At 34.6% G+C, this 26,609-nt stretch overlaps 3 protein-coding genes across 4 annotated transcripts; 1 reads left to right on the forward strand and 2 right to left on the reverse strand.

Annotated features, from left to right (window-relative positions):
* Positions 1-2,530: 2,530 nt before the first annotated feature.
* LOC120338231 (cytochrome P450 2A13-like) lies at positions 2,531-10,898 on the reverse strand. The gene is made up of 9 exons (XM_078117055.1): positions 10,589-10,898; positions 10,360-10,505; positions 8,812-8,914; positions 8,258-8,367; positions 7,931-8,046; positions 5,386-5,501; positions 4,717-4,861; positions 3,789-3,949; positions 2,531-3,164 (listed from the first exon to the last, which is right to left on the reverse strand). Exons 1-9 carry the CDS (start codon positions 10,853-10,855, stop codon positions 2,850-2,852), a joined length of 1,479 nt encoding a protein of 492 aa, XP_077973181.1. The 5' UTR covers positions 10,856-10,898; the 3' UTR covers positions 2,531-2,849.
* A 4,022-nt stretch (positions 10,899-14,920) lies between these two features.
* LOC120338404 (uncharacterized) lies at positions 14,921-18,943 on the forward strand. Of its 2 annotated transcripts, XM_039406392.2 has the most exons (5): positions 14,921-15,103; positions 15,675-15,791; positions 16,447-16,503; positions 17,929-18,042; positions 18,438-18,943. In XM_039406392.2, the coding sequence occupies exons 1-5, from the start codon at positions 14,948-14,950 to the stop codon at positions 18,591-18,593; spliced, it is 600 nt and encodes a 199-aa protein (XP_039262326.2). In that variant the 5' UTR covers positions 14,921-14,947; the 3' UTR covers positions 18,594-18,943. The 2 variants fall into 2 exon arrangements, with proteins under 2 accessions (XP_039262326.2, XP_077973521.1); XM_078117395.1 differs by lacking the exon at positions 16,447-16,503.
* A 1,585-nt stretch (positions 18,944-20,528) lies between these two features.
* LOC120337638 (annexin A4-like) lies at positions 20,529-24,569 on the reverse strand. The gene is made up of 7 exons (XM_039405497.2): positions 24,405-24,569; positions 23,761-23,855; positions 23,153-23,287; positions 21,918-22,067; positions 21,584-21,754; positions 21,171-21,359; positions 20,529-20,897 (listed from the first exon to the last, which is right to left on the reverse strand). The coding sequence occupies exons 1-7, from the start codon at positions 24,511-24,513 to the stop codon at positions 20,778-20,780; spliced, it is 969 nt and encodes a 322-aa protein (XP_039261431.2). The 5' UTR covers positions 24,514-24,569; the 3' UTR covers positions 20,529-20,777.
* Between the last annotated feature and the right edge of the window lie 2,040 nt (positions 24,570-26,609).

Genomic DNA, 26,609 nt, shown 5'->3' on the forward strand with positions numbered 1-26,609 from the left:
TCTCTGTAGGAATAAGAATAAATATAAAGTAAACTGAGTGTTTTTCTAAATTACATATATATATATATATCGATAAGTGTCGGTATATTGGTTCTGTCTTTGGTGGTTTTGTCTTCCACATAAGCAATATAAATATTATATTTCTTTAAGCCTCAGTACAAATTATATAAAATTATCGTATACATACTATGCTGCAATAGAGCCTTGTGAGGTTCTCACTCAGTTGTAGAAAACAGTGTCATATAGGATAAAAGAAGTTTTTCCAAGGCAGGGGTTCCCAGGGCTTTTTCAGGACGATCCCAAAGACAACTTACAAGTGTCCAGTATAATATATGTATTTTTCACGAAACTTTAGAGATTCTTACAATGTAAATGTTGCCTTACTTTGCACCGCACTTTCACACACTTCCCTGTGTAATGTTACGCTCAATATACCCAATTTAATTTCAGTCTGTACACTGACATGGCATAGTTATAGAATTAAAGGGGCGGTATTTGGGAAACGATACTCTAATTAACATTAAAAGGGTAACTGAATGATCCTGTCATTTTAATGTGTTCGTGATTACTGAAACTCAATGATATTCGTTCCCAGACGAAATAGATTTGAATGCAAACTCAAGGAAATTATATCCACGATCTGAAGCGAAGGAAAGTTCATTTTTGACACCGCCCTATTACTGATACCATTGTTATACTGGTACAGTTTTGATAGACTCTAATTGTGATTCTAGGACAGACATGGGCAAAGTAAGGCACGCGGGCCAAATCCGGCCCGCTAGGTAAGGGAATTTGGACCACAACCAAACTGAAACCAAATTTTGATGCTTTACTTAGACATAGCTAAAGGAATTTGTTGAGATTGGGGTAAATTTAGTTTTGACATGAGGTTTGAGGTTTATTGTTTTTCCCTGTTGCTTTTGTAACACTGTAAACATTGTTCATAAAATGCAACTCTTTACGTCATACTTACATGCCCCGCCAGTCTAGGTGTGTAAAATTCTTGGCCCCTGATCCAAAAACCGTGCCCTGCTTTAGAACGTTAACAAGTATTTATACAAAAATACTCCTTGCACTACTCAGCTCAATTTCACGACAACCTATTTATATCAAATCTTTTTTTTTGTCAAATTTACAATAGATACAAATTCACCATTTTAACAAACATTGCGCTCGAATCTGTGCCATACCCTTTCTAAATAAACTACATCGTCGTTGTGAAACTTGAAATGTTTAATATTGATCCCTTATTGCACCTTTCGAAAGTTGCTTATAGTTTGATACAAACTAATTTGTGTCTGGCATCAATTTCTGTACCATCAATAAAGTAAAAACTTGGACTCTCTCCCAGTGTTTAAAACTTAATCTTTCACGCAATCTTGTCAATGACTTGTCGACATCGTAGAGTTTATAACTATAAAAATGAGTAATGTCAAATGACTACACTTTTAGCTCTAAATCCAAGTTATGTAACGTAACAAGCCCGGGTACAGACGATATCAGAAATTACACCACAGTAGCAGTCAAGCGCCACAATGCAAGCAAGTGTAACAATGATACTAAGTTTTATCTAAATTCTAGTTAATTAATAACCAATACCTCCGTATGCGGGGGTGACCAACGCTTCGCTCGAACACGTTCCTGCAACATCGTGATAACCAGCAAAGTCGACATTAATATTGGTTTTGCACGTTAGAGTTGGACGACCGCAGCAAATAGGCAACGTGCATTGCAGCTGGCTTCCGGGAGTTATGTATTAGATTCTTGTATAGAGGATGTCATGTTAATGTAGCTCACATAGTGACATGTGGACATACATTTTCTGAAATAAAGGAACCTGCTGTTTAAGAGTTCGATACAAATTGAATCCCATGACTGGACGTTATACGTATTCTTGCCTTCTGCCTATTTTGCAGTTGTAAAACGCGTTAGCTCGACGGCAGATTTTGCCTTCGACGGTCGCAGGTTGTGCACCGCTGTTTTTCGGAGAAAATTTGACTTATTGACTCATTTTGAGAGTGAAATAAGAGATGATATATTCCTCGTATTCATGTTGCAATATATAAAATGATAATTACTATTTGGCAAGGTTCCACGAGAGCATTATGTATCAATTATAATTATCATTATAATTGGATAAATTACACGAATGCTATTTCAACGAAAGATTCTAGTATTTTGAATTCAATAGTGAATTCAATTCAACGCCCCAAAGTTTTCTTTTAAACTTGACAGCACATTTAATAAAGCCGATCAAAAAAAATTCGCCCCAAATATATCTAGATTGCTATTTATAGAGAATAGTTTTACGGTGTACCAAATCGTGACCAAATTCTGGTGGAGATTGGTATCCCTTAAAATATTCAATTTTATGAAAGCCAAATATTAACAATATATTCGCCAGAAGCTAGCTCTTCTTATCCATCCCATCCTATAATATTTATCGTCACTCACGATCAATCATTTCAACAGAAGCGACTTTTTAAAGTTTATAAGGGTTTGACATTAAACCGCTATCGTATTTATTATTGCCATTTATTTTATTGCATTTACATAGAAGCATTCAGCAAAATAAATCCAAAACGCCAACTAAATATTTGTTGTGTTATCAATTTACGCTACTTTTTTTCATGCAACATATTAATAAATGATTAGTACAGACAACTGGGTAAATATTACAGTCTATATTATGTTAATAATTTAGAGAAAAAAACTTCAGGTAGTATTTTCGACAGTGCTGATAAATTTTTGTACCAGCCAATTAAAAAACAATGAATGTATGACAAATGAATAAATTGCATTTCTTCAAAATCAATGTTGTGGACACACATATGATGAAACCGATCCTACTACTCGACTTCAAAAGATAATTTGTAAGGGAGAGGGTGATACAACATTCCATAGTGACCTTGTGTAAACGAAGGTAATGGATACTTTGGATCTTCGGAGATTTTGAAATTTCGAAGAAGTCCCGACAAAATAACAAAAAGTTCCATTTCCGCTAAATGCATCCCAATACAATTTCTCGGACCGATTGAGAAAGGAATCACGCGACTATGTTTTGAAAACTTTCCCTCGTTGTCGAGAAATCGTTCAGGTTGAAGTTCATTTGGATTGTTGAACGTCTCCGGATCTCGATGAACTTCCCATAGGTTTATCATCATCTAAAACAAGAGAAATATGTTCAGATATATCGACACAAAGGTCAGATGAGTAACGTCAGTCACGAATAGAGTCGACGGAAATTTTGAATTAATAAAAATAATAGCCTACCAGCGAAAAATACAATCCTAAACTATTGAAAATTTCCAAGCAATTGGGGCATTAGTTAATAAAAAATAAGTGAATTTCTCATTGTAGACTACCGGTACCGCAGTAACTACGACTAACGCAAACGCGGAACCGCCACAAGGTGCGCAATTTTGGATGACATCGTGGCACACAAAAAACGAATGGAGTCCTCGGACATTTCAGATAAATAAAAGTAATAGCCTTCTAGCGAAAAAGACGATCTATAACTACTGAAAATTTCCAAGCAATTAGTCCGGTAGGTAATGAAAAAGTGATTTCTCATAACAACAAGGAGAAAAATACCAACAAGAACACCACCAACAACATAACGACAAAACGATCCATATGTACATTTCGTGTTCAGTAAGATGTTAAGTGACTTGTAGATGACTTGCAACTGTGGATTATGAATTATGAGTTAGTTCAACTTGGAATTAGTAAAGTTATAAATCAACTTCGCTTTGCGAAAACCGAATTCATAACCATGTTATACTTACTAAAGTATTTGTTGGAAAAATATATCCGCCTAAAGAAACGATTTCAGTGGTTTTTCGAGGTAACAGAATTGCCAGTGGTTTGTATCGTTGGATTTCATGTATAAATGAACATGTTAGATGCATATTTGATCGATTTTCCATTGAAATCGGACCAGCTGTGCCTGAAAAATTGAAATTTGATTTCAGTTATTATCGCTCATATAACACGCTTAGATACCGAACAGAATGACAATAAACAATATGTTTATTAACCTAATATGATCACCGACATATTTGTTCCAAAATTTCATTTATGCATTATTATAAGTCAGCGACGTATTACTTTGGGCCCATGGAACGGCAAAAGTAGGAAGACCTTTCAAGACATACTTTGCGCTATTACAGAAGACACTGGTTACTTATTGATCTTAAGATCGATAAGTATGTTGATAGGTATTTGTCTGTCTGTCTGTATGCCTGTTTGTCTGTTTGTTTGTCTGTTAGATGAACGCGATATCTCACGAAGGCAAAGTTGAATCTGCTCCAAATTTTGCATGTACATTCATTATATCTCGGACCAGAAACCTATTGATTTTGGATGAATTATGTCGTATAATTAGCGAGTTATTGATCAATTAGTGATGGGACACGCGGTGTCACTATAAAGTCATGAATCAAAACCGGAGTTTCGATCGATAAGTCTTCGGTCTCCGAACGATATTCTCGTTTACATCTTGCAGATTATCCTAATGCTATAGACAATAGAGAGTGGCGTAGTCAATGATATGAAGATGGTCGTGAGTATTTAATTTCAAACTTTTGGACGATCAAATTTAAAAGTTACGTTTTACGTTTACTGCGGAATACAATTTCTAAAAATTTGGCGAATTTCATGGAAGAGCGAAAATAACAAAGTTAAGTTGAATACTTTCCATTATATACGACCTACCGCAATGAGTCTTTATTTCATCTCGTAGACGTTTCTGATATTCTTGATGTTTGGCGAGGTAGAGTAAGCACCAACGTAAAGCTGTAGTTGTGGTTTCTGATCCAGCGAGGAATAAATCTCGTATGACAGCATCTAATATCTCTCTCTGTATGATAGATAAAATATATTAATAGTGACAGACGCGGTATAGACTATGAAGCAAAATATTGTTTGATGAGAAAGACGCAGTAGTATGACAGTATGACAAATTACTCTTCATGTAGTATACTTATTACGTAATTTTTTAAATAAACTTGATTAACTTCTTAGTCAGAATTATTATGCTGATAATTTAATGAAGCAATTTTTACCGAAGTATTACAAATTTAGAATAAAATGATGTAGTAGTTTACTTATTTGCGTTTCCTGATTTCTGTAATAATTTTCCAGTGTGTTTATACTCAGTACAAGTTTTCATTGTCGATATTGACTATGGGCGTTTCGGTCTAACTTCGAACTTATAAAGGAAACTTCATGCACAATATATATACATAGCATATGCATCTGATACAACTTCGAAAAACCAAAATGACATGCGATGATAAGTAAATGACCTGGAACGTAGTCTGTGTCCTGAACCGTGGTTTTATGCATATGGAAATTGTATGCTATTAAAACGTTTTTACATACCGTGAAAGGTTGAGTTTCTTCTTTTTTCATTTCCTTCAAAAAAGCATCGATGAAATCTCGAATGTCGTTTGGGTCGAATGTCTTTATATGATTTTCAATCGTTGATCTTACGATTCCTACAAAGAAAGTATGGAATAGCTAAAAAAAAACATGTCAAGTTTCAAACAATTTTTATAAGACATAACGCTGGTGGAACTATCTTGACAACATATTTTCGGCAGACCAGGCTGATATAAAGACTTTTGAATCTAGTTCGTTTCATTTCAACCAATCTCACCGAGCGTGTTTCAAATTTGCAAAAGTGCAAAGTAGGCTTGCACGTAATTTACGGATTTACGGAATTACGTAATTATTTGGAGTTACGGAAGGGAAGTTACGAATTACGTAAAGTCGTCATGCAATTATGATGCTCAACAAGTAGAAGAAGTTAGAGTTTCGGTATTCGCAGCCGTTTTTCTCCCTTTTCTCTCTCTTGTTATGTAGGTGAAGGAAGGCATGACGCGTTGCCATTTACTAACCTATTATCAACTTATCTGGCATGGCCAATGTTTATTATTAACGTAGTTAAGGGGGAAGAACTGAGTAGGGCCGTTTGACGCCAACACACCTGGTTTCAACTTCTCCCGCAACTTAACCGTAGATAAGGGATAGCATTGCGTTGAGACCGATTGACGCCAACACACCTGGTTTCAACTTCTCTCGCATCTTATCTAGCATGGCCATGGCCAATGTACATAATAACCGTAGATAGGGGGAAGAATTGTGTTAAGACCGATGGACGCTAACAGCCCGGTTTCAACTTCTTCGGGTGAAATGACTAATGAACGCAGGAGATGAATCTATCAAACATGGTCTATCAAACATTTGTATCCATTTTACTTTTATTTATTATTTACTTGTTCCAGTTTTCCGTTACTTATGGTATATATGTTCCGTTTCTGTTTTATTCTAATTTATAGTCACGCGTTTAAATAGTGGGAATTCCCCACCAAGTGTGGATTAGCAATGCTTAACCATTCTTTATTGTTAATATCAACACTTGATATATGAACATGGAATATCATACTGTTTTTGGCTGTTTTATTTCAGACTTGGGGAATAACAGGAAAATATCCATAACCTTTCAACACGACGATCTTGTGAAATTTAACGAAGAGCTTTCGCGACGAATTGGAACCAAATAAGCGAAAAGAGCGATTGATCACTCGCGCCAATACCTCGCCGTGATAATTAATGTCGCGTTTATCAAATAGAAATATGACGACAAAAGAGAGATTGCGCAATGAACCAGCGCAACTTCGTCTTCTCGGCATCGGTAAAGCGATTGAGACGGCAGAGAAACAGCAAAACGACGGATTCCTCGCGGATCGCTAAAAATTTAACTGCTATCATATATAATCAAATATGAGCCAGTGTGTATATTCTGTGCGAGATCCATTTTCTATTACAAAATCTTGATGTTCTGTTAACGGTTTTATCGTTATATATCAGTCCGGACTTGGCCTTGCTCATGATGTTTTTCACAATTCCTCGCAATATTTCGGCCATATATGATTAACTGTCTTACCAAATGCGGCAACTTATTTTGATTTATCGTCGACTTGAATACCACCGACACTCGACCAAACTTGTGTCAATCTTGGCCGATAGGATCGCCGACTTGAGTTAGCAAATAAATGTCGTGAGTGTAAAATAAATGTCACAAAATGCATTGTTTTGCGATATAACTTTGTATAAGTTCGGTATTTAAATTATACGCAAATAAATAATATTTGATTCAAATTTATCGTAAATAATGTTATAAACATTCAGTCCGCGAAATGATTAAATGTAAAATGAAGCATGGTAATCGGAATATCGTCAATAAGTCGACATCAATAATTATTATTATAAAATGCTAACAAGGCAGTAATGTCGGATAATGCATAAAACGCTGCAAAAACAAGTCTTCGTCGCGAGGAAATCGCAAGGTTAATCAAACGAGAGAATAAGCTCGTCGGTGGTTAATAAATTAGAAACCCGTCATTTTTATCTAGTACGAAAGTCGATTTTAAAAAACTATCGTTTCCATAAATATCCGTATACCAGTGTCGGTAATGATAAAGATGATCGCATAAAAATGGGACAGTTAATTTGCGAAGGTGATGAAGGAAAACCAAAGCTAACACAAAAGATAAAAATCAGAATAAAATTAGCTTGAATTCACTCCTTGATATTTGTCTTTAACATCTGCCGCCGGCGTGTAGTACTGCCAAGAATATGAAAACCCAACTTCAATGGCCCATTCGGAAAAGAAGTGGATTCAATTGGTTGTTATGATAGGTTTAAATGCGTGGAAAAATATCGCAATTACGGGGTCATTACGTAATTGATTTTGCCGTAATTACGGAATTGATTTTTGTCAATTACGTGCAAGCCTAGTGCAAAGCTTTTCTAGCGATTCTAATCATTGCACACACACCGATCGATAGTTTAGCTCTTTAGCCATCATACCACGAAAGGAAATTTTCGTGAAAAGAAATAAGGCAGCAATTAAAATTAATACCTTTTGTAACTTTTACTTGCTCAATTGTGTCTTGAAAAACTTTTGAATAACCTGGTAGATAACGGAGTAGAGGAAAAAATTGTATCTTTTGCATCCGACCGCTGTTTTCGCCAAATCTGTTAAACACAATGTGAATTAAAACCATAAAACAACAATTAAGATGCAGCAGAATAACAGCAATCATATTCACTTTGCAAAGTATAGTAATTTTGTTCTTCCTGGATTGAAAGTGAAGAACTGCACATCGAAAACGAGAGTTTCTGTGAATTATGGAAATAACTATAAAAACTTTTTCATAGTTGATGATTTCAAATGAATACTTCTTACCTTTTTGCATTCATATCCAACATTGTTTTGAAAGGCTCGCTTTCGTAATCTACCCTATTTCCACTGACTATACTCATTATTATATTGATCGCAGCGTTTCCAAGATGATTCTGAAAAATAAAGTTGAATCCATTGAAAAGAATTCTGTAACAATCATTTAAATATAGTATATTTAGAACTTGATTCAATTTGTAAAACTCAGAATATAATTGGGCATACAGCAATAACACGAACGAGAAAATGCATGATGCATTCTTTTTGAGATTAAAATTTCAAAAAATCCGAAACTATATAAATGTACTATGCACTTCAAGAGTCCGACTGTACACTAACGCAAATGTATTTTTGTAACGTTTCGTCTGACCAAAATCAGACTTCCTCTGACGATCAGTTTACAACAATGACAAGGAAAAAACAATCTTGCGGTTTTTGTTCATGCGCATGATTGTTATTTTATTGTTGTTGGTAACCTGCTTGTCCGAAGAATATATCTACTATAGTTTGTACTAAGTATATGGGAGATCAGGACGATTGTTCGAGGAATGGTCACTTACGGTGACATCAAAGGATCGTCCATGTTTAGACATTATAATTTCTGACAAATATCTAACTTCTTCATTCACACGATCTTCCATGCTTCGCTTCCCAACACCAAATCTAATGGTAGAAAGAAAGAAAATAACAAAATACGTAATGAATACGGTCTTATTTCTAAATAGCTCTCCGATTGTAGATTCTCGATAAAGGTTGCTGGGTTTGAACATTCAACTGATTTAACTTGGTACTACTTATTTCTGGGTGTTTACTCACATCGCGATTATTGGCTGATTATGCTATTGCTTCATGTTATGGTTAAAACTGTCTAGTGCTTTAGTCATTGGGTTTGAATTATATATATATTTCTTTCTTACTCGTACTTATTTTAATGGTTATCTATTATTGTTTGTCATGTCACTGTGTCCGACTGAAATTTAGATTAAAACAATTTGGGAGAAATCTGTTCGTTTTATTCCGGCATTTTAGTTAAAGAGACATAGTAGGCAAGAATAATTTGTCAATTGGCAGAAATCCCAATTATTTCTTAATATTTTCCAGAAGTGGCCAACCTTCTTCCGACCGAAAAATCTTCAAAATAGATCGCGATCGACCGATCGGTAATAAGGTCCTACACAAAAACGAATGGGCACTGAATGTGCAGATAACTGCACACGCATACAAAAACATTCCCCCGCTGCCAATAAGAAGTCTTTGTGGGCACATTATTATTAAAATCGACACAAAATTTGTATTTTTTATGTTCCATGGAAATTGTTGATTTGATTATTTGTTTGTACCCGGAGTAAATGTTTTGTTATTTATTTAAGATTTATTCAAATCATACAATTCAGATAAAGGATTTAGGATGCGTCTAATTTTTAGTCGTAAGTGTTGAAAATTCTTCAAGAAACCTTCTATGTATTATCTAAACAGCACAAAATATATATTCTTAGACCATGAATGTTACCTGACTTCAGTATCTAATTTATAATTTCCTCCCAACGCAATCCTTCGCTTGCTTAGAATTAGAACAAATTGGGCATTTTGATGCCACTGCTACCATTGTGAATAAATTTTTCAAAAACATGCATTTGTTACGTAATAATATTTTTTATATCGGGATTGCCCAGACTTAAATACTGTATGTGTATGTTGTATTTTGCGCCTGTAAAGTACTGTATTCTTCCTGTTGTAAAACACACAACTGTTTCGAGGCAATTTTTGAGGAATTTCAATAATAGTCACTCAACATCAGACGCGATCGTCTGCTCGAGACGTGGCGATCGCGATCGACGTGTTGACCACCCCTGGTCTATTCTATGCAATGTACAGAAGAGGAATGGGGCCGGATTAGGTTGAAATTCAACGGAGACAAAAACATGTTGAATTAGGCTTATTTGCATTACAAGTGCCAAAAAAAAAAAAGTTTGATAACGCTTCATTACAATCGTAAGATTTCTACAATCTGGGGGAAATGTCAGAATATTTTCAATTTTAATATGTCAGAAATTTGAATTTACTTACAATAACACCGCTTAGGCAGAAGAGTTTAGTGGTAATCTTACCCTTTTAGTGTTGTTATACCGAATTTTCGTAAACGTCTATAACTGTTGGAATAACTTCGCCATACGTAGCCCATATCTCCACCAAACCAACGTATTATAGGCGAAGGATCTTTATCGGAAATTGCGTTTCCCTTTTTCATCAAAGCCTAAAATGATCATAAAATGAAAATTTATAATAGTTTGTTGTTTAATTTATTTTGATTTCAAATTTTATTATTAATTACCTCACCTCATGAATTATGTCGAAATCGTTCAAAACCACAAATGTTCTGCTTCCAAGAGGTAGAGTATAAATTGAACCATATTGTTTTCTAAGCTTCGCCAAAGTATTTTGAGGTTTCTTGCCCATAAATGGAATATATCCCAACAGTGGCAATCCTGTCGGTCCAGGTGGGAGCCCGGACTTCCGATTACTGCGCCACCACACGAAAACGGTGACTAGAACAAATATTGCACAGCTTTTAACTGCTAATAAAATATCGACCGTGTATTGCATATTTTATTGATATTTTTCTCTGTTTCTCTGTAGGAATAAGAATAAATATAAAGTAAACTGAGTGTTTTTCTAAATTACATATATATATATATATCGATAAGTGTCGGTATATTGGTTCTGTCTTTGGTGGTTTTGTCTTCCACATAAGCAATATAAATATTATATTTCTTTAAGCCTCAGTACAAATTATATAAAATTATCGTATACATACTATGCTGCAATAGAGCCTTGTGAGGTTCTCACTCAGTTGTAGAAAACAGTGTCATATAGGATTAAAAAGAAGTTTTTCCAAGGCAGGGGTTCCCAGGGCTTTTTCAGGACGATCCCAAAGACAACTTACAAGTGTCCAGTATAATATATGTATTTTTCACGAAACTTTAGAGATTCTTACAATGTAAATGTTGCCTTACTTTGCACCGCACTTTCACACACTTCCCTGTGTAATGTTACGCTCAATATACCCAATTTAATTTCAGTCTGTACACTAATATGGCATAGGTATAGAATTAAAGGGGCGGTATTTAGGGACACGATACTCTAATTAACATTAAAAGGGTAACTGAATGATCCTGTCATTTTAATGTGTTCGTGATTACTAAAACTCAATGATATTCGTTCCCAGACGAAATAGATTTGAATGCAAACTCAAGGAAATTATATTCACGATCTGAAGCGAAGGAAAGTTCATTTTTGACACCGCCCTATTACTGATACCATTGTTATACTGGTACAGTTTTGATAGACTCTAATTGTGATTCTAGGACAGACATGGGCAAAGTAAGGCCCGCGGGCCAAATCCGGCCCGCTAGGTAAGGGAATTTGGACCACAACCGAACTGAAACCAAATTTTGATGCTTTACTTAGACATAGCTAAAGGAATTTGTTGAGATTGGGGTAAATTTAGTTTTGACATGAGGTTTGAGGTTTATTGTTTTTCCCTGTTGCTTTTGTAACACTGTAAACATTGTTCATAAAATGCAACTCTTTACGTCATACTTACATGCCCCGCCAGTCTAGGTGTGTAAAATTCTTGGCCCCTGATCCAAAAACCGTGCCCTGCTTTAGAACGTTAACAAGTATTTATACAAAAATACTCCTTGCACTACTCAGCTCAATTTCACGACAACCTATTTATATCAAATCTTTTTTTTTGTCAAATTTACAATAGATACAAATTCACCATTTTAACAAACATTGCGCTCGAATCTGTGCCATACCCTTTCTAAATAAACTACATCGTCGTTGTGAAACTTGAAATGTTTAATATTGATCCCTTATTGCACCTTTCGAAAGTTGCTTATAGTTTGATACAAACTAATTTGTGTCTGGCATCAATTTCTGTACCATCAATAAAGTAAAAACTTGGACTCTCTCCCAGTGTTTAAAACTTAATCTTTCACGCAATCTTGTCAATGACTTCTCGACATCGTAGAGTTTATAACTATAAAAATGAGCGATGATTAAATGACTACACTTTTAGCTCTAAATCCAAGTTATGTAACGTAACAAGCCCGGGTACAGACGATATCAGAAATTACACCACTGTCTGATTTCCGCCAACTGCGATAAACTATGAGCATACACGCTTGGAATAAATTATCAATCGTTTGCATGTATGACGTCATTTCCGTTTTGAGTAACGTCGTGCTTAGACGAATAGATTTTTGACCTTTGGTCCTATCAAGATTTTGACATGATGCATAAATGATTTATGTACAAATCCAAATTTGTCACATATACAATTATATTTCTAAAACTCAACAGGTATATATATATATATATATATATACATAATGCAGGCACGTACATCAACAATTACCAACGAAGCGGATTTGGTAGATTTTGAAACTGACGTCATTCGCCTTGCAGAAAGCAAAATACCACCTATTTTAGCACTTACAATTAAACGATTACAACTATAGAAGCATCTTTAAGTGGAAATCCGAATCGGGACGTACTTTACATACAATTTGGATAAATTGTATTGGCCAACACATGGTACATTTTGAACTGAAGAAAACTATTTCGGACAAACTAAATCGAGGCCAACACAAAATTTCATTTTCAGAATTTTAATTTGGGTTTCACGCCACTCGTTGTCGCCATTTAACCAGTCCAATGGACAACTAACATCCAGTTACAGCTGGTTGTTATTACTTCTGGTCACTCCGTTGCCCAATACATAAGTAATATATCACAGAAAAAATTTCGTGCTCAGCTCAACCTAGAAAAATTAACTACGCTAGAGTAACTTAGCTTACTTAGCGTGCTCGTGTAACACTCGTGCTGTGAAAAGATATCAAATTGAACAGATATAGTGCCGAATACTTAATTTTTGCTATTCTACTTTTCGTTGTTATCCACAGAAAATATGGGACGTGTCTTATCCCACGAGAATGACAACACGGGCCGCAATGATATTGAAGACTTATATATATATATATAATATATAAGTCATGATTGATAATACGCAACCGCACCAGGTGAGATATAACTTGTCTCGGAGATGGCATATACAGAACTTGAATGAACTTCTTCTGTCAAATGCGTGCAAAATTGCGATTATATTTCACGGCATGCAAGTCACTTCGTCTTAAGATTTAACACCATTGTCTCCTATTATTTTAGAAATTGTTACTTCACACAATCACGCTGAACTGCGGATATTTAAATCAGCATTGTTACTGCCGTGGAAGTATGAGGTCGAAATAATGTTTGATACCTCAACATTAAAAACCAAGGAATGCTGAAATTCGTTTGGTTACTGTACAGATTTCGACACAGCAATAATGTATATATTGTATTTCTGCAATTTCATCTATAGAAGAATGGTATAGAAATTGTCATATATTGTTGAAATTTGAAAGTTATGAAAGTGCTACTCAATTGCTCTATTTCTTAAAAAAGTTGGTGCAAATCATCTAGGTTATTTAATAACAGAGTAAGATTCACAAAATTCTATACATGTACATACAGTTTCATTCTTCAAAACAAATAATTCGAACGAATATTACATTGTATATTTTTAATTAGGTGGTACGTGTATCGTAATTCTCGAACAAGTTTTCAGAATAATCTTGTCGCCTGACGAGTCACGTTTGAAATTTTTGAATAATTGTTGGTATTGTAAACATAATAACGAATATTTATTTACTGAAACAATTTAATCGTGAAAAACTACTGCTTTGATGACGTTTGTTAAGGACCAAATTTGGAATATAGTGGTTCACCGTTTGAAGGAGAAATAGAGATGCAAACTATGATGAATCTAAATGCTACGCATGTGAATGACTCACTGGTTTAAATTATTACAACACGAAAGCGCTTCATTGAGATTTATGTTATGTAATTAAAATAATCATTGTTTACTCATACCCAACCGCTCATTACTATCGGTAAGCTTACATACTTTCAGCTACAATCTTCCAATAACAAGGCCACGATATAGCAATGTGTGAATAAACACGGTGAAATATGTTTATTTTGATATGAACGTGAGTTACTAGGATTTATTATGAATATATAAATTACTTTTCACCAAACTTTTCTCATGACACGTTCAAACTTATGGTGTACCGCACTGTTTACACATGCCCGCCGTCGTGCACCTCTGATTTAGTGAATAACTTTCCAATATTAGGCTTGAAACAGACTGTAATAAACGATGCGAACCCTAATGGTATAATTTTATTTTGATTTGGTTATGCGTACATTATCTTCGCTATTCAATGAACGGTAGACTGAGTTTTCGTTACTATTATGTTTTGTCGTTCAAGGTTTTTGTCTTTCCAAAAATAGCATAACCCCGTTCGACACTCCTATAAACACTCACACCAGGGTTTTGTGTTCTATTTGTAAAAGTCGTGCAGAAGAGCAGGCAGGCGTAAAGATATCCGAGTTGCCCGTATGAAGGAAATTCAAATCACGTTGCACCTTACCTATGAGTCATATCTTAGTAGTGCGTTTTCTTAATCCCTGGTACATTGGCAATTGAAACCAATTTAGAGTATTTTGATGTACTTTAACTATCACATTTCAGAATATTTGTTGCGTTATTTCAGAACTATATAGAAATCATCAAAACTCATTGAAATGGTTAAAACGGAGTATAATTCTGAATTTCTTCAACGGCTATATATGAAGAACTTCAATAAAGTCGACACCTCGAGATCCACGATTTTTACTCGTTCTTCTGCTAGATCGACTGTAAAACATTCTAAACGAAAGACGTTTTTGCATTCATACGCGGTAAGCGGTTATATTTGTAGCAGTATGAGCCAACCTGTAATTGAAAAAAAAACGTGGCGCTTGTATATATAAACTAAATTTGAGAAGAGAACAGTCCAATTTGAGCATAAAAATTGCAATTAACAGGGTATAAACACCAAATAAGGCATAAGACCAAACTCATATAAATATCAAGCGGACCACCTGACGTATGCGCAATAAGCAATAAATTACAAAGTAATTTGATGTTACGGTTAAAACGGAACAGTGTTTTGTTCAAATTACCATTTTACCATTAAATGTTTTACCCGCTTCGAGTTGTTTAGCAAAGCATAAAGAAATTAATGCACAAAGCATAAACTCAGGAATGATTTCATTATTATCTAGGCCTAGAGAGTAAATCAAAAGATTGTTTTCACTATTTTGTATTTACTGCAAGAATAGATTAAAGCCACATGCTTTCCTAACGCGGTTTCGTGTTATACCAATGCCGTGCGGGTAAAAATTTTCCTTCAGTATTCTGTTATACTTTAACGTTTGAAAGGACATAATTTTCAATCTCATTCTATTCGTCATTTTTTATTTACTACAGAAATATCACCTGATAATAGGCGGGTTATGCATTATTTTTGGAGGATTTGCGATGAGTCCTTTACTTAACAGAGGTTCTTTTATGTACTTCGATCCAGGAATATACGTCGGCATTACAGTGAGTAATTTTATTATTCAAAATAGAATTAAACAAGCAAGTCTCTGTACCATGCACCCAAACGTACAAACTGATAGTATTGGAAATTTCAGACGAAATAAATTCGACAATTTGGCTGAAAATTGTTTTGCTTGTGTATGCATATTCAAGTATAAGCTAGCTTTAAAATTGGTCAAAAATTGTTTACAAGTTCAACTTAATTTTGCTCTTAGGGCTGACAACCGCACAAAGTGTAGTTTTGCGCTTGTATTTGCTCATATCTGACCCGATTTTAGACTGTAAACAAATATCATTTCACGATACCATTCATCTCTCATTCACAACTATGAATGTGCGGGAATAATATTTGATGTATTGAGTTTACTTATCTTCCACGCATTCACAGACTTCAGATGTGGTTTTGATTCGAGTTACCTGCTTTATATGATTAATCCGTTGTAGATTATCAGCTTGAGTTCACCAATTTTTGCAGAAACCTGATATATTTTTCATCCGCGACACCCGCATTGTTTGCAAACGCATTGAACGCAAAGCCAATGAATTCCAAAAATGTAATACCAGCATAATATAGGAAACAAACTCTAACAAATTATTCAGTACCCTTCTTAGTGAGAATAATTGCATAACAATAATATTTTGAATTCTCACATTACAGTACATATCGATGGGGTGTGTGGCTCTCACCTGTAACAAAACACTACATACAAAGAAGGTGAGATATCTTCTTGAAATTCTGCTCAAAGACAGGCGTCGGCAAACTTTTGTCGTTCGCGAGCCAAAATTAAAGGTTGCAAGTCATTGGCGGGCCGCACATATTTTTAGGAAGTTAAAAACCGAACGGATGGGCAATAAATCACATTTATTCACACATATTTCAGTTACATTTTAAGCAGTGCTCGAAGACTGATCATTTGCATATTTTCTGCGTCATTACACCATTTGCACTCAACATCAACTTTTTTACGTTCTGTTGCCATTTGTTAAATTATAATCAATTATAGTCTCATTAAACGAGTGACTGTGAATTATATACGTGTTAGGTTATAATATAACTTAGTGTCTCGAAACAAATTCTGTCACGTAAAGAATATATTCGTCAATACAGCTGTTTTGTTAATATAATTCAGTGAAGCGTCGCGGGCCTGGTTATATTGCTCCGCCCGCCCGATCCGGACCGCGGATCGTAGTTTGCCAACCCCTGCTTCAAGATAACTACATAAGATAACTAAAACCTTAATGGGGCGTTCTACTGGCTTGTTGATACTAGAAAAAAGGGGTGTAGCCAGGGCTAAGGCAATTTTTCATAGTTTGAAACGCTTTTTAACTCTCAGGACTCGTGAAACCCCACGTTTCCCGGCTCCTGGTCGAACGCGCTAACTGTTACGGTCCAACTATAGCCGATTAGAATTTTCGAGAAACCCTTTTGAAATTGTTGGCTCCTCCCTTGCCAGAGGATATTTAAAATAGATCTAATAAACATCATTTTAATCTCTATTTGATCGCTCATAGGTTTTATGCCAAAGCTCAAGCCGGACATCGGTAAATCGAACAAGTTTGTGTACCGAGTTGCCATTGTTGGACACGAAATAGAAATGAACTCGTTTCGTTATTATGTTGTTGTTGCTCTTGTTGGCATTTTTCTTCTTTTCGGTATATGAAAAAAATCGCTTTTCTACTGGTCCAATTGCTTTGAAATTTTCAGTGGTTTAGGATTTTGTTTGAAGGCCACTTTTGTTTTTTCAAAAGTTTTCATGGCTGCTATGGCAATCGTTTTTGTGTTCGATGACGTCATCAAAAATAAAAATTGCACACCTTGTGGCGGTTCCACTTTCGCGTAAATTATTATCTGATGGTCAGATAATAAGTCGCACGCTTCGGTTACAGTAGTCTGCCGTTACAAATTGTATGTTCTACTTCGTTTTGTTCTTCGTGTCCATATATATATATATTTGAGCATAGCACTCTTGTTTACGGACGGAATGACCACTGGTCAAGTCTGCACAGACTCATTAGCAATCGAGGATATACGAATCAGAAAACAGTTAACCTATTACAAGCGTTTCTTTCCTATTTTAAGTGAATGGTCTGTAATTTATTTCTTTTGCCTACATAAAATGTTCCCGTTATACAATTCCAGTTGATGAGTGTTTCACTTGCGTCACTCATCATTATTGGAATCGCAATATATGCAATTTATTGCGAAATTTGGATAACTTTCAATGCAAAGAACATATACGAAGAAATGAATAGCGTGAGTATAGTTATTTTTCACACTGCTCTTCAAAAGTTGAAATTTTTATATATGTCAAGAAATTAAAAAACAGCAGTATAACATTTGTAGGTTCAGTTTCACAAATACGCACAGCAGAATTTGTCACCCACAATTGCTTTTTGTAACATTTTTAGTACATTTCAGTTGAAGCAAAATGGCTAATTGCTAAAGACATCCTAGGTCTTGTGCGCCAAATGTAAGTAAGTCAGAAGCTAATTTTGCTGGAAGTAGTAACAATGACAGCATTTTAAAATTCCGTGTTTGTCTATATTCAAATTACCCTTCTATATCAATTACTGAAATTTCTTCACTACTGTGCATGTAGCCATCAAATAAAAATCCATATACGACAAATATTTGTAATTTGTTTCCAGTTGATGAAGAATCGTCTTGTAATCTTGGAGCTTCAGTCAATATTTGTTCTTCATCTTATGCTTATTATATTAAACTGTGCTGAATTGTACTTAGGAATAACCTATTTAATTTATTCTTTATTTAATATATGTTGCAAGACATTAAAGTATTTATAATTTGAAGATTCGTCTCATTCTTGTGTAGCAATAAGTGAAATGAAAAACTTAAAAAATGTGGAATGCAAAACAAATACAGCATAGGAATGCAAATAGAATGACAGACTGATTGGTTGCATTATTGAAAATGATAGTAAACTGGACAAATCGAGGTTGAAAAATATATATACTTGATCTCTGTGCTTGACCAATAGCTGTTGTAACATATTTACAAGTGAGATAACGCATACTAGGCTATTTTTTGTTTAGAATCATCTATTCTAGAATCTAGATTTTATACTTTTCGTGAGTTTTGTCTGTTTTTCTGATTCTGTAACCAGTCGATATATGATTATATTAAAATCAGCATATATGTGCTTCGGTATTTCAATGGCTAGCAGATGTGTAGTTGGTGGTTACTGCAGAATTAACGATGATGGTCTGTTCTCATGAATTCCCTAAGCATGAAACAAGAAGAAAATCATGGATCAAATTTGCTCAACTAATTCATTCTGAGGTGTCCATGTAACTCGAAGCTTAAAAATTGGTTCGATGTCCCTGCAAATCCCTGCTCTGCAGCCAGAAACATATAGGGCCTAGGCCTACCTGACGGAGTCTATCAAATCAAATGTTCATTTATTCCGGGCTATGTCCTTTCATTCTGAAGCTGGGTCGCGTGAGCAGAAGTGTTCGGAGTCAGCTAAGAACAGTGAATATAAAAAAATTTAAAGGCAAAACCATAGATCCAACTCCCGTATACTCTTGTATATGATCCCAAACACAAATATTATATAAATAATACAATAAAAAGTAAAATTCAGTGCCGTCGCCATATCATATTCTGCGTATATCGTACAGATAGTAAACACATAGTGTGCTAAATTGTCATAATTGCATATATGTTCACACTCCATGGTAATCTTTTTCTGCTACTTATTCTATGACAGTGGGAAGCACGACTTGTTTCATCTGAATGCATCCGAAATTTGATAGTCGGATATCAAACTCCGTCTAGTCTGTTAGGCAACAGCTTTTTGCAAATTAGCCTGTAGTCTAGACTGTGGCCTCCATGACAGTTAAAAAGCGTCTCCGTCGTATCAGCAAAGAATGGCAACCACCGTTAGTGACCATACTAGAATGACCACCGTGCTAGTTGGTAGTTGCTACCGCTCCGCAGATTGTTAGGCTAACAGCTTTGGACAAAGTAGGCTATCCTGAATGTTGAGTAGTGGTATCCATACCAGTGAAACTTATGCAAAAAAGCATCTCGGTAGAATCATCAACGAATGGTACCCACAATTATTGACAACCAGTGATATGAGTCAATTGTTTTTACATCGTCATATTTATAGCGACGGATATCAAACAATGTGTTACGCTAATAAGTCGACAGCTTCGGGCAAATGAGGCTGCAGAGTTTGTGGAAGTCCTACGACTGGGAATTGTTGTCATATGCCACACGTCATCTATTCAGCGGCAAAGCTGAAATGTTGATACTCTCGGAGAAGCCAGAACTGTCTGCAGTTCACTTGAAAATCTAGATTTTCAATATGATTCTAAAGGTCACTTTTAAATTCTTCTGTGTTCACTTGCCAGGCACGCCATGTGCATTCGGCTAGGCACGTGTGGCATTTTTGTAACTGTTGGACAAGAACAAATTTCAGGAAAGTGCTTTTGAAAGTAAGCTATACTGTTATTAACATTCTATCTTATTATTTTTATCTTACTGAATTGTCGTGGTGAAAGTCAATGTTTTAATACATTATGAAAAATCGCAAATTCTCTAATCGTTGTCCAGTATTTTACTAAATATAAGAAATTTTGATGTTGTATCTACGGGGAAAAGGGCCGTAGGAAGGAACTACTCATCTGAGGAACTACTCATCTGATATCTTGTTTACCAAAATTTCCTGATCAAAATGTTAATCTAGTCATAAAATGAATAAAGGAGGCAAATTATATGTAATATATATTGTATTCTCACTGCACAAAAATGTAGATATTCAAAGTTTTTCAGTTACTGAATATTTATTGCTCACAGACTTTTGCAATTGATAAAATGTTCATAGTATATACAGTAAGTTCACGTTAAAGGGCCGTGTTTTGTGCCCGGTCCAAGAAAGGCAAGTTACTTTGCAGAATAACCATTTTAAAGGAACTTGACAATATTGACAGAGTATTTACAAAATATATATAGTCTGTTGCTCAAAATATGAGAGAGAGCAGAATTGTTCTGTAGGCAAAGCTTGTATCGCCCATAATAAACTGCTCAAGTGTTTCTCCATATTTCTCATTAAACTTCTCTTTAATTTGTGTCATATCGATCTGTAGAATGAAACAATTTGGTAACAATTAGGCATACAAAGCGATGTAGGCAAAAACAGCAACAATCATTTTTAAGGCAGATCTGCCACGCTTTTTGTGTTTAATTTTACTAAAGTAAAGTAAAGTAAAGTAAGGTCTTTTAGAGACTTTTTTATCGTCAAACAATAACGCCAACAACTAGATTAATGATAATAATTTTACGAATACGTTCCATGGGATCACCCCGCGTCGAAAATTGCAAACATTTATTTTTTGGATAAAAAACCCGCTCACCTCAGATCTAGTCACTATTATTCGTGTCAGAGCGCTATCTTCGGTACCAAGTCCTTTCATCGATCTGTAGAGGCGATGAGCAAAATATTCGGGTGGACTTCTGGCGTATTCAGTAATTGCTTTTAATCCATCCTTCATATGTCCATGAAATTCGGTTCTAATATCTTGTAGAATATCTCGACCAGACAACTGTAAAATCAAACATTGAACTCTTTTCAAGACAACTACTCTATGAATACTATTTTCGATTTTAAATCAATTGAATTATATTTATTTAGATCTCAATCAGAACAATAATATATTGTCATTTTGTAGCAATTACTTTACGTTATAGATGTATTCTCCTTCGGAAATTATATATTGTCCGTCTCTTCATATAGCAATTAACAAATGTCATATTTTTCCACACGTACCCGTCGATATTCCTCGAATGTTGCGCGTAAATGCTGAAAATTTCGTTTGCAGAAAACCTCGTTGAAACTGTAATTCCGAGTTGCACAACTTTTCGGAATGTTTTTGAACAAAACTTTTGCATCTCGTCTGGCCAGCTGTGTTGATACTGTATTCGATTCATCCCGAGATGGCTATAATATGGGAAGATAAAAATTGAATTTGCTGTGATTTAAATTAGGCTTTCTATGACGAGCCATAAAAGAAGATGCAGGACTCAGATGTCATTGTATCTATCGTCAAAAATGACATAAAGTGAGGATAGAGTGGATAGATTGAATACAAACATGCACTTACCGTTGCCAACATTAAAAGCATGTCACAAAATTCTCCACTGGTCTTTCGTTTTATGAGAGCATCGACTTCGTGATCATACATCTTCTGATAATACTCTCGTATTTCCTTAATTTGGCTGTTACTTCGGGAGATCAGTATTTCAACAAGAGACTAAAGGAAATTTTGGTAGTTATCGATGGAGCGTAACATATAGCTTAACAGATCATAATGACTACACAAGCCTTTCTTCAAGTATATATGATTTCGAGACATATATATGTAGGTTTTTATCATGTAACATAGTGTATTACTGGTTGAATAGTTAAACTGCTACCAACACGAACAATACGTAGCATTCATCCCTGTAAAAGTACAGTTTCGTCATCGAATTTATACCCACAACTGGTCCTGTGGGTCCAGTGTACATATAAATCATTTTGATATTAGGTTGTTGTTCTAAAAATCATTTTTCTTATTCTTGTTGTGATGAAAAAAATCGCTTTTCAGATTAAATACTTGACGAATAGATTTGGGATTTTTAGTGGTTAAGGATTGTATTTTACGCTTGAAAGTTATTATTTCAACAATTTCTGTGGGATCCGAGGAATTTGTTTTGTTTTGTTCGATGACTTCATCAAAATTAAAAATTGCGCACCTTGCGGCGGTTCGCGTTAAAGATCTGATGGTGAAGTAGTGAAGACTACGGTACCGGTAGTCTGCTGTGACAGATCTCATACCCATACTACTTCGTTTTGGCTTTCGTGTCCATATATTTAGGTATCGCTCTTTTGTTTATTATACCAACTACCACTTCAAGTGATAATTTTTCCCTACAAACATTTGTTTAAATGAAAATTTGATCAGTAACCTCGTAAGCCAAGGTTTATTAGTTACGATGTTAATTGGATTAGTTTTCGCAGACGTACATTTCAATCTATATTATTTCACAATAATAAATAATTATATTGAGATAGGTATGTTTACTCCCATAGTTCCACGCAATCGATTAATCACCTCATTAGCCCAAAGAAATCATTTAAATCAGCGAACTTCAGATCTCGGTAATAAGATAAAAATTGATCTGCATAATATATGCACAAAGTTTGAGCAGCAAATCAATAAAATTATCAGGTAATCGATATATTTAATTACGTCACAGAATGAAAAATTAATTAGATAGTTATAGTCTGTGTTCACCGACTTATCAGTTGGGAATTTTATTCTATATTCCTTCGAATTCCTGAATCAAATGTTACCTTCTCATCTGTACCGAACTCTTCTAATGCTTCATTTAAACTCCACGAGTCATATTGGATAGCAGGTGTGAAACAAGCTAACAAAACTCTCTGAAAATCCAGTCTGGTGTACAATTTTAAGTCTGCAAGCAAGGGCTAAAAAGAAATAGAACAGATAATGTAAATGTTACGCCAAAACATAAATACCCAATTTATAATAATAATTTAATATTTAGGAAATATATATTGAAGTCACAACGTAGAATCAAGTACTGAAATTATTTATTCAATCACATAGATTTTGTCATCCTCACCAGCATTTGTGATCTCTTCGTTGAAACTGATTGAGAATCATGTTTTGAATTAAGCTTCAGTTTTCTGATTTTAAAATCAGTTTCAAATCGGTCAGAAAAGCCTGTCTATAATATTCTACGCTGAACGAGCTTCAACGCCATTTAAAAATACATTACGTTAGACATTATGCATAAATTAAATAGATCAGCAAGTTGGGGTTGCATTAGATCCTTATCGTGTATATCTGTAAACCAAATGGATACCGTAAATTGAATAGAGATATACGTCTTTAAGTATTTTAAGTTGTTAGATTTAGTAATCGTGTCACGTATCACCTTTTCTTGCTGTTCTTCGTATCTTCTTGCAATTTCAAGTCTCTGGTCCAAAGTTCGAGAAGACACGACTGATATAATTGCTGTTTCATCTCCTCCTGTAAAATAGAATATGGCAGATACCGTCACACTTGAAACGATAACCCTATTTTATAAATAATATTTTCTAACATTGAGTGAGCTCAATTTATCTTTCAGTAAAGTAAGTTGGGCTTTAATTTATTGCCCGAGATCAGGATCGTCTGGATCAATCATTAAAAGTCCTTCAGTGTTCACCCGCAAGGGTAGATATGTATCTGTAAGCAGATCGCTTATTCCAAACACATAGAAAACGATCTTGCAACAATATCGGATATATATATAAATGGGAGTCGATAAAATGAGGTAAAAAAATGATAACAACTTCAAGTTAACATAATCGGGTTAAATCCAAATTAGTCTAACTTAGATTTTTGTTTTAAGTCGTATCATTTTGGAAGGCTGGGGGCCGTCTGGGAGCAGACAAAATAAATCTTTTGAATTGAAGATGTTCGTGTTCACAGAAGGTTTTATCTCATCGCGCAAAACGAGACCCACTCTGATTTGACTAAATATCACCTATCCGAATGAATACCATAAATTATCATAATATTGTTATGACTACTTACCAATGTGTCGTAGATTGTCCACAAACATCTGGGCGTCCCGATCTGGATGAAAGCTTTTGTATGCTTTAACTGTTCCGGAATATTTTGGAGTTTGTGAAACTTCCGACATTGTATAATTTTCCTATGTATATACTAAAGTTAGTCAATATAAAATAGGCTACGTAAATCAAAAGAAATGTTAAAAATGACAAACTCGTACGTTCAAAAATGCCTGTAATCACTAAGCTATCACAATTAGGAATGAGTCAAATTTATTTGTATATTCATTGCGTAAACTTTAGTAATCAATTTTTAAGGTCTAATTTGCCAAAGCTTTTTTTTCTACAATTATAAACTAGAGTTATATATACCACTTCCGATATGCCGTACCAAATTTCAATTATGAAAAAAATTAAGGCCAATTTGGCCGACTTTCTTAGTTTCAAGATACACAAACTAAAATTACGTATGAAACTCTTAAATATAGCAGACAAAACTTTATTCATCTAAACGTCATTGACTTACGCATAATAAATTACGCATTACTGTGTCCACTTACAGGGAAAATGTAAAACTTCTCTAATCAATCACTGAAGTTCAATTGTACGTACTGGTTACTATTACGTCGTGTTTCTCTAGTTAGGCATTGCAATTCAGGTCAGGAGTGGGAAATTATAATCAATCACAATTTATTTTAGTTTTTGGTTATTTTTGTACATGCATATTATTTCGACAAAAAAATACAATTGCAAGCCACAGAATACCTAGTTCTCTTAAATTGTATTCAAATCGGGAAAGCATTGATACATGGTTACGACTTTCTCGAATACTATCCCCCCAAAAATGCTATTTTGATATATGTGTATATAAAGACAACTTGTAATTATTTTTGTACAGTTTAATCGAATCGCCTGTGTAAATCTATAAGTATCAACACCGATTTATTCTTTGTTTGTCTTTATTCCACCCTGTCAAGATAGCCGAATAAGCAGTATGGCTTAAAGACTACATCGTATCCAATGCATACTGAGACTTGCGGTACTTACAGTGAGAACCTTTGAGACAACCAATAAATATGCCATTTCGAGTTGCGACTGACACAACTGTAAAGTTTCTACAGTAGAGTCATTTTTGAAGTACAGTAAAAATAATTTTAAAAAACACGAATCTATATAAAATACTTCATATATTTTAGTATTGGTTTTATGCATCTCACAATTTGAATCTCAATCGAGCTGTCTCAAATAATTTCTTATTACCCCTTGAATCACTAACTCCCATCTGAATAAAACTGTTGATATTGACGCAATACTCTTGTTCCTTACTCGAACAAGAAAAAACCCTGAAATGTCGCGATCAATCTACGCGGACCAAAATAATCGATGGTACTAGAAAACAAATTAGAAACTTACATGAATGCGTTCGTCTGAAATATCAATCAATTGCAACACGTACGCCAGAAATGTGAATTTTTTCTCTTCGAATGTTACGAATTATTGGCAGGTCGTGTAAGCCAATTTGAACATACCTTGCGAAGTTATGCATAAAATAATCGATTTTAAAACACGTTCTGGGTAGTTTAACATACGAATAGGATATTTGCGCACTTAAATATGAAAACAAATACTTCGAAACAAGCATATATCAATAGAATGATAGGCAGTTTAGTTTTTTATTAGACTCTGATTATGACGAGAATGATTGATGATTATTTGTAAGTATTGATTCACCAGAACATGCCTATTACATTGAATAAATATATTCGATTTAATTTGCTAGATGCCTATAATTACGAAGAATGTGTCGATGCATCAATCGTGTCATTTTTATTTTTTATCATGTTATATTTTTTTTACCATAAGATCCTCTGTTTTGACGAATTCCAAATATCAGTAATGTTCCTAAAAATGAAATGGTTTGCGTCATCTCTAAGTTGACTTTTATCCAACTATGATATAATTGAGTCATAGAATGCAAATCGTGTATGATGTCAATGATTGAATTAAGCAAAACTAGCCATATAGCTGATATTGCCAAACAAAATTCCATAATATTTATATATATTTAATGTTTTGAATTATTCTATTTTCGTAATAACATCACTGCCAATATACTATTTTCTCCTTATGGCGCTTTGGCGTAATAGTAAACTTGACACAATGTTTCGGAATGAAATGATAATATACACCAGTCATTCAAGAATTTTTGTATTATAAATGCTTCATT

The sequence above is a fragment of the Styela clava genome, chromosome 10 (genome assembly GCF_964204865.1).
Source record: "Styela clava chromosome 10, kaStyClav1.hap1.2, whole genome shotgun sequence".
In the NCBI taxonomy this organism is placed as follows: Eukaryota; Metazoa; Chordata; class Ascidiacea; order Stolidobranchia; family Styelidae; genus Styela; species Styela clava.

Excerpts from the sequence above, each read along its gene's own strand:
- LOC120338231 (XM_078117055.1), bottom strand. The coding sequence starts at position 10,855 with ATGCAATACACGGTCGATATTTTATTAGCAGTTAAAAGCTGTGCAATA. Across the intron at positions 8,915-10,359 it reads GGTATAACAACACTAAAAGG|ATTTGGTGTTGGGAAGCGAA; the intron begins GTAAGATTACCA and ends TTCTACCATTAG. Across the intron at positions 8,368-8,811 it reads GACGATCCTTTGATGTCACC|AATCATCTTGGAAACGCTGC; the intron begins GTAAGTGACCAT and ends TTTATTTTTCAG.
- LOC120338404 (XM_039406392.2), top strand. The coding sequence starts at position 14,948 with ATGGTTAAAACGGAGTATAATTCTGAATTTCTTCAACGGCTATATATG. Across the intron at positions 15,792-16,446 it reads GAATATACGTCGGCATTACA|TACATATCGATGGGGTGTGT; the intron begins GTGAGTAATTTT and ends CTCACATTACAG. Across the intron at positions 16,504-17,928 it reads AAACACTACATACAAAGAAG|TTGATGAGTGTTTCACTTGC; the intron begins GTGAGATATCTT and ends ATACAATTCCAG.
- LOC120337638 (XM_039405497.2), bottom strand. The coding sequence starts at position 24,513 with ATGTCGGAAGTTTCACAAACTCCAAAATATTCCGGAACAGTTAAAGCA. Across the intron at positions 23,288-23,760 it reads ACGAAGAACAGCAAGAAAAG|CCCTTGCTTGCAGACTTAAA; the intron begins GTGATACGTGAC and ends ATTTCTTTTTAG. Across the intron at positions 21,360-21,583 it reads CATTCGAGGAATATCGACGG|TTGTCTGGTCGAGATATTCT; the intron begins GTACGTGTGGAA and ends TTGATTTTACAG.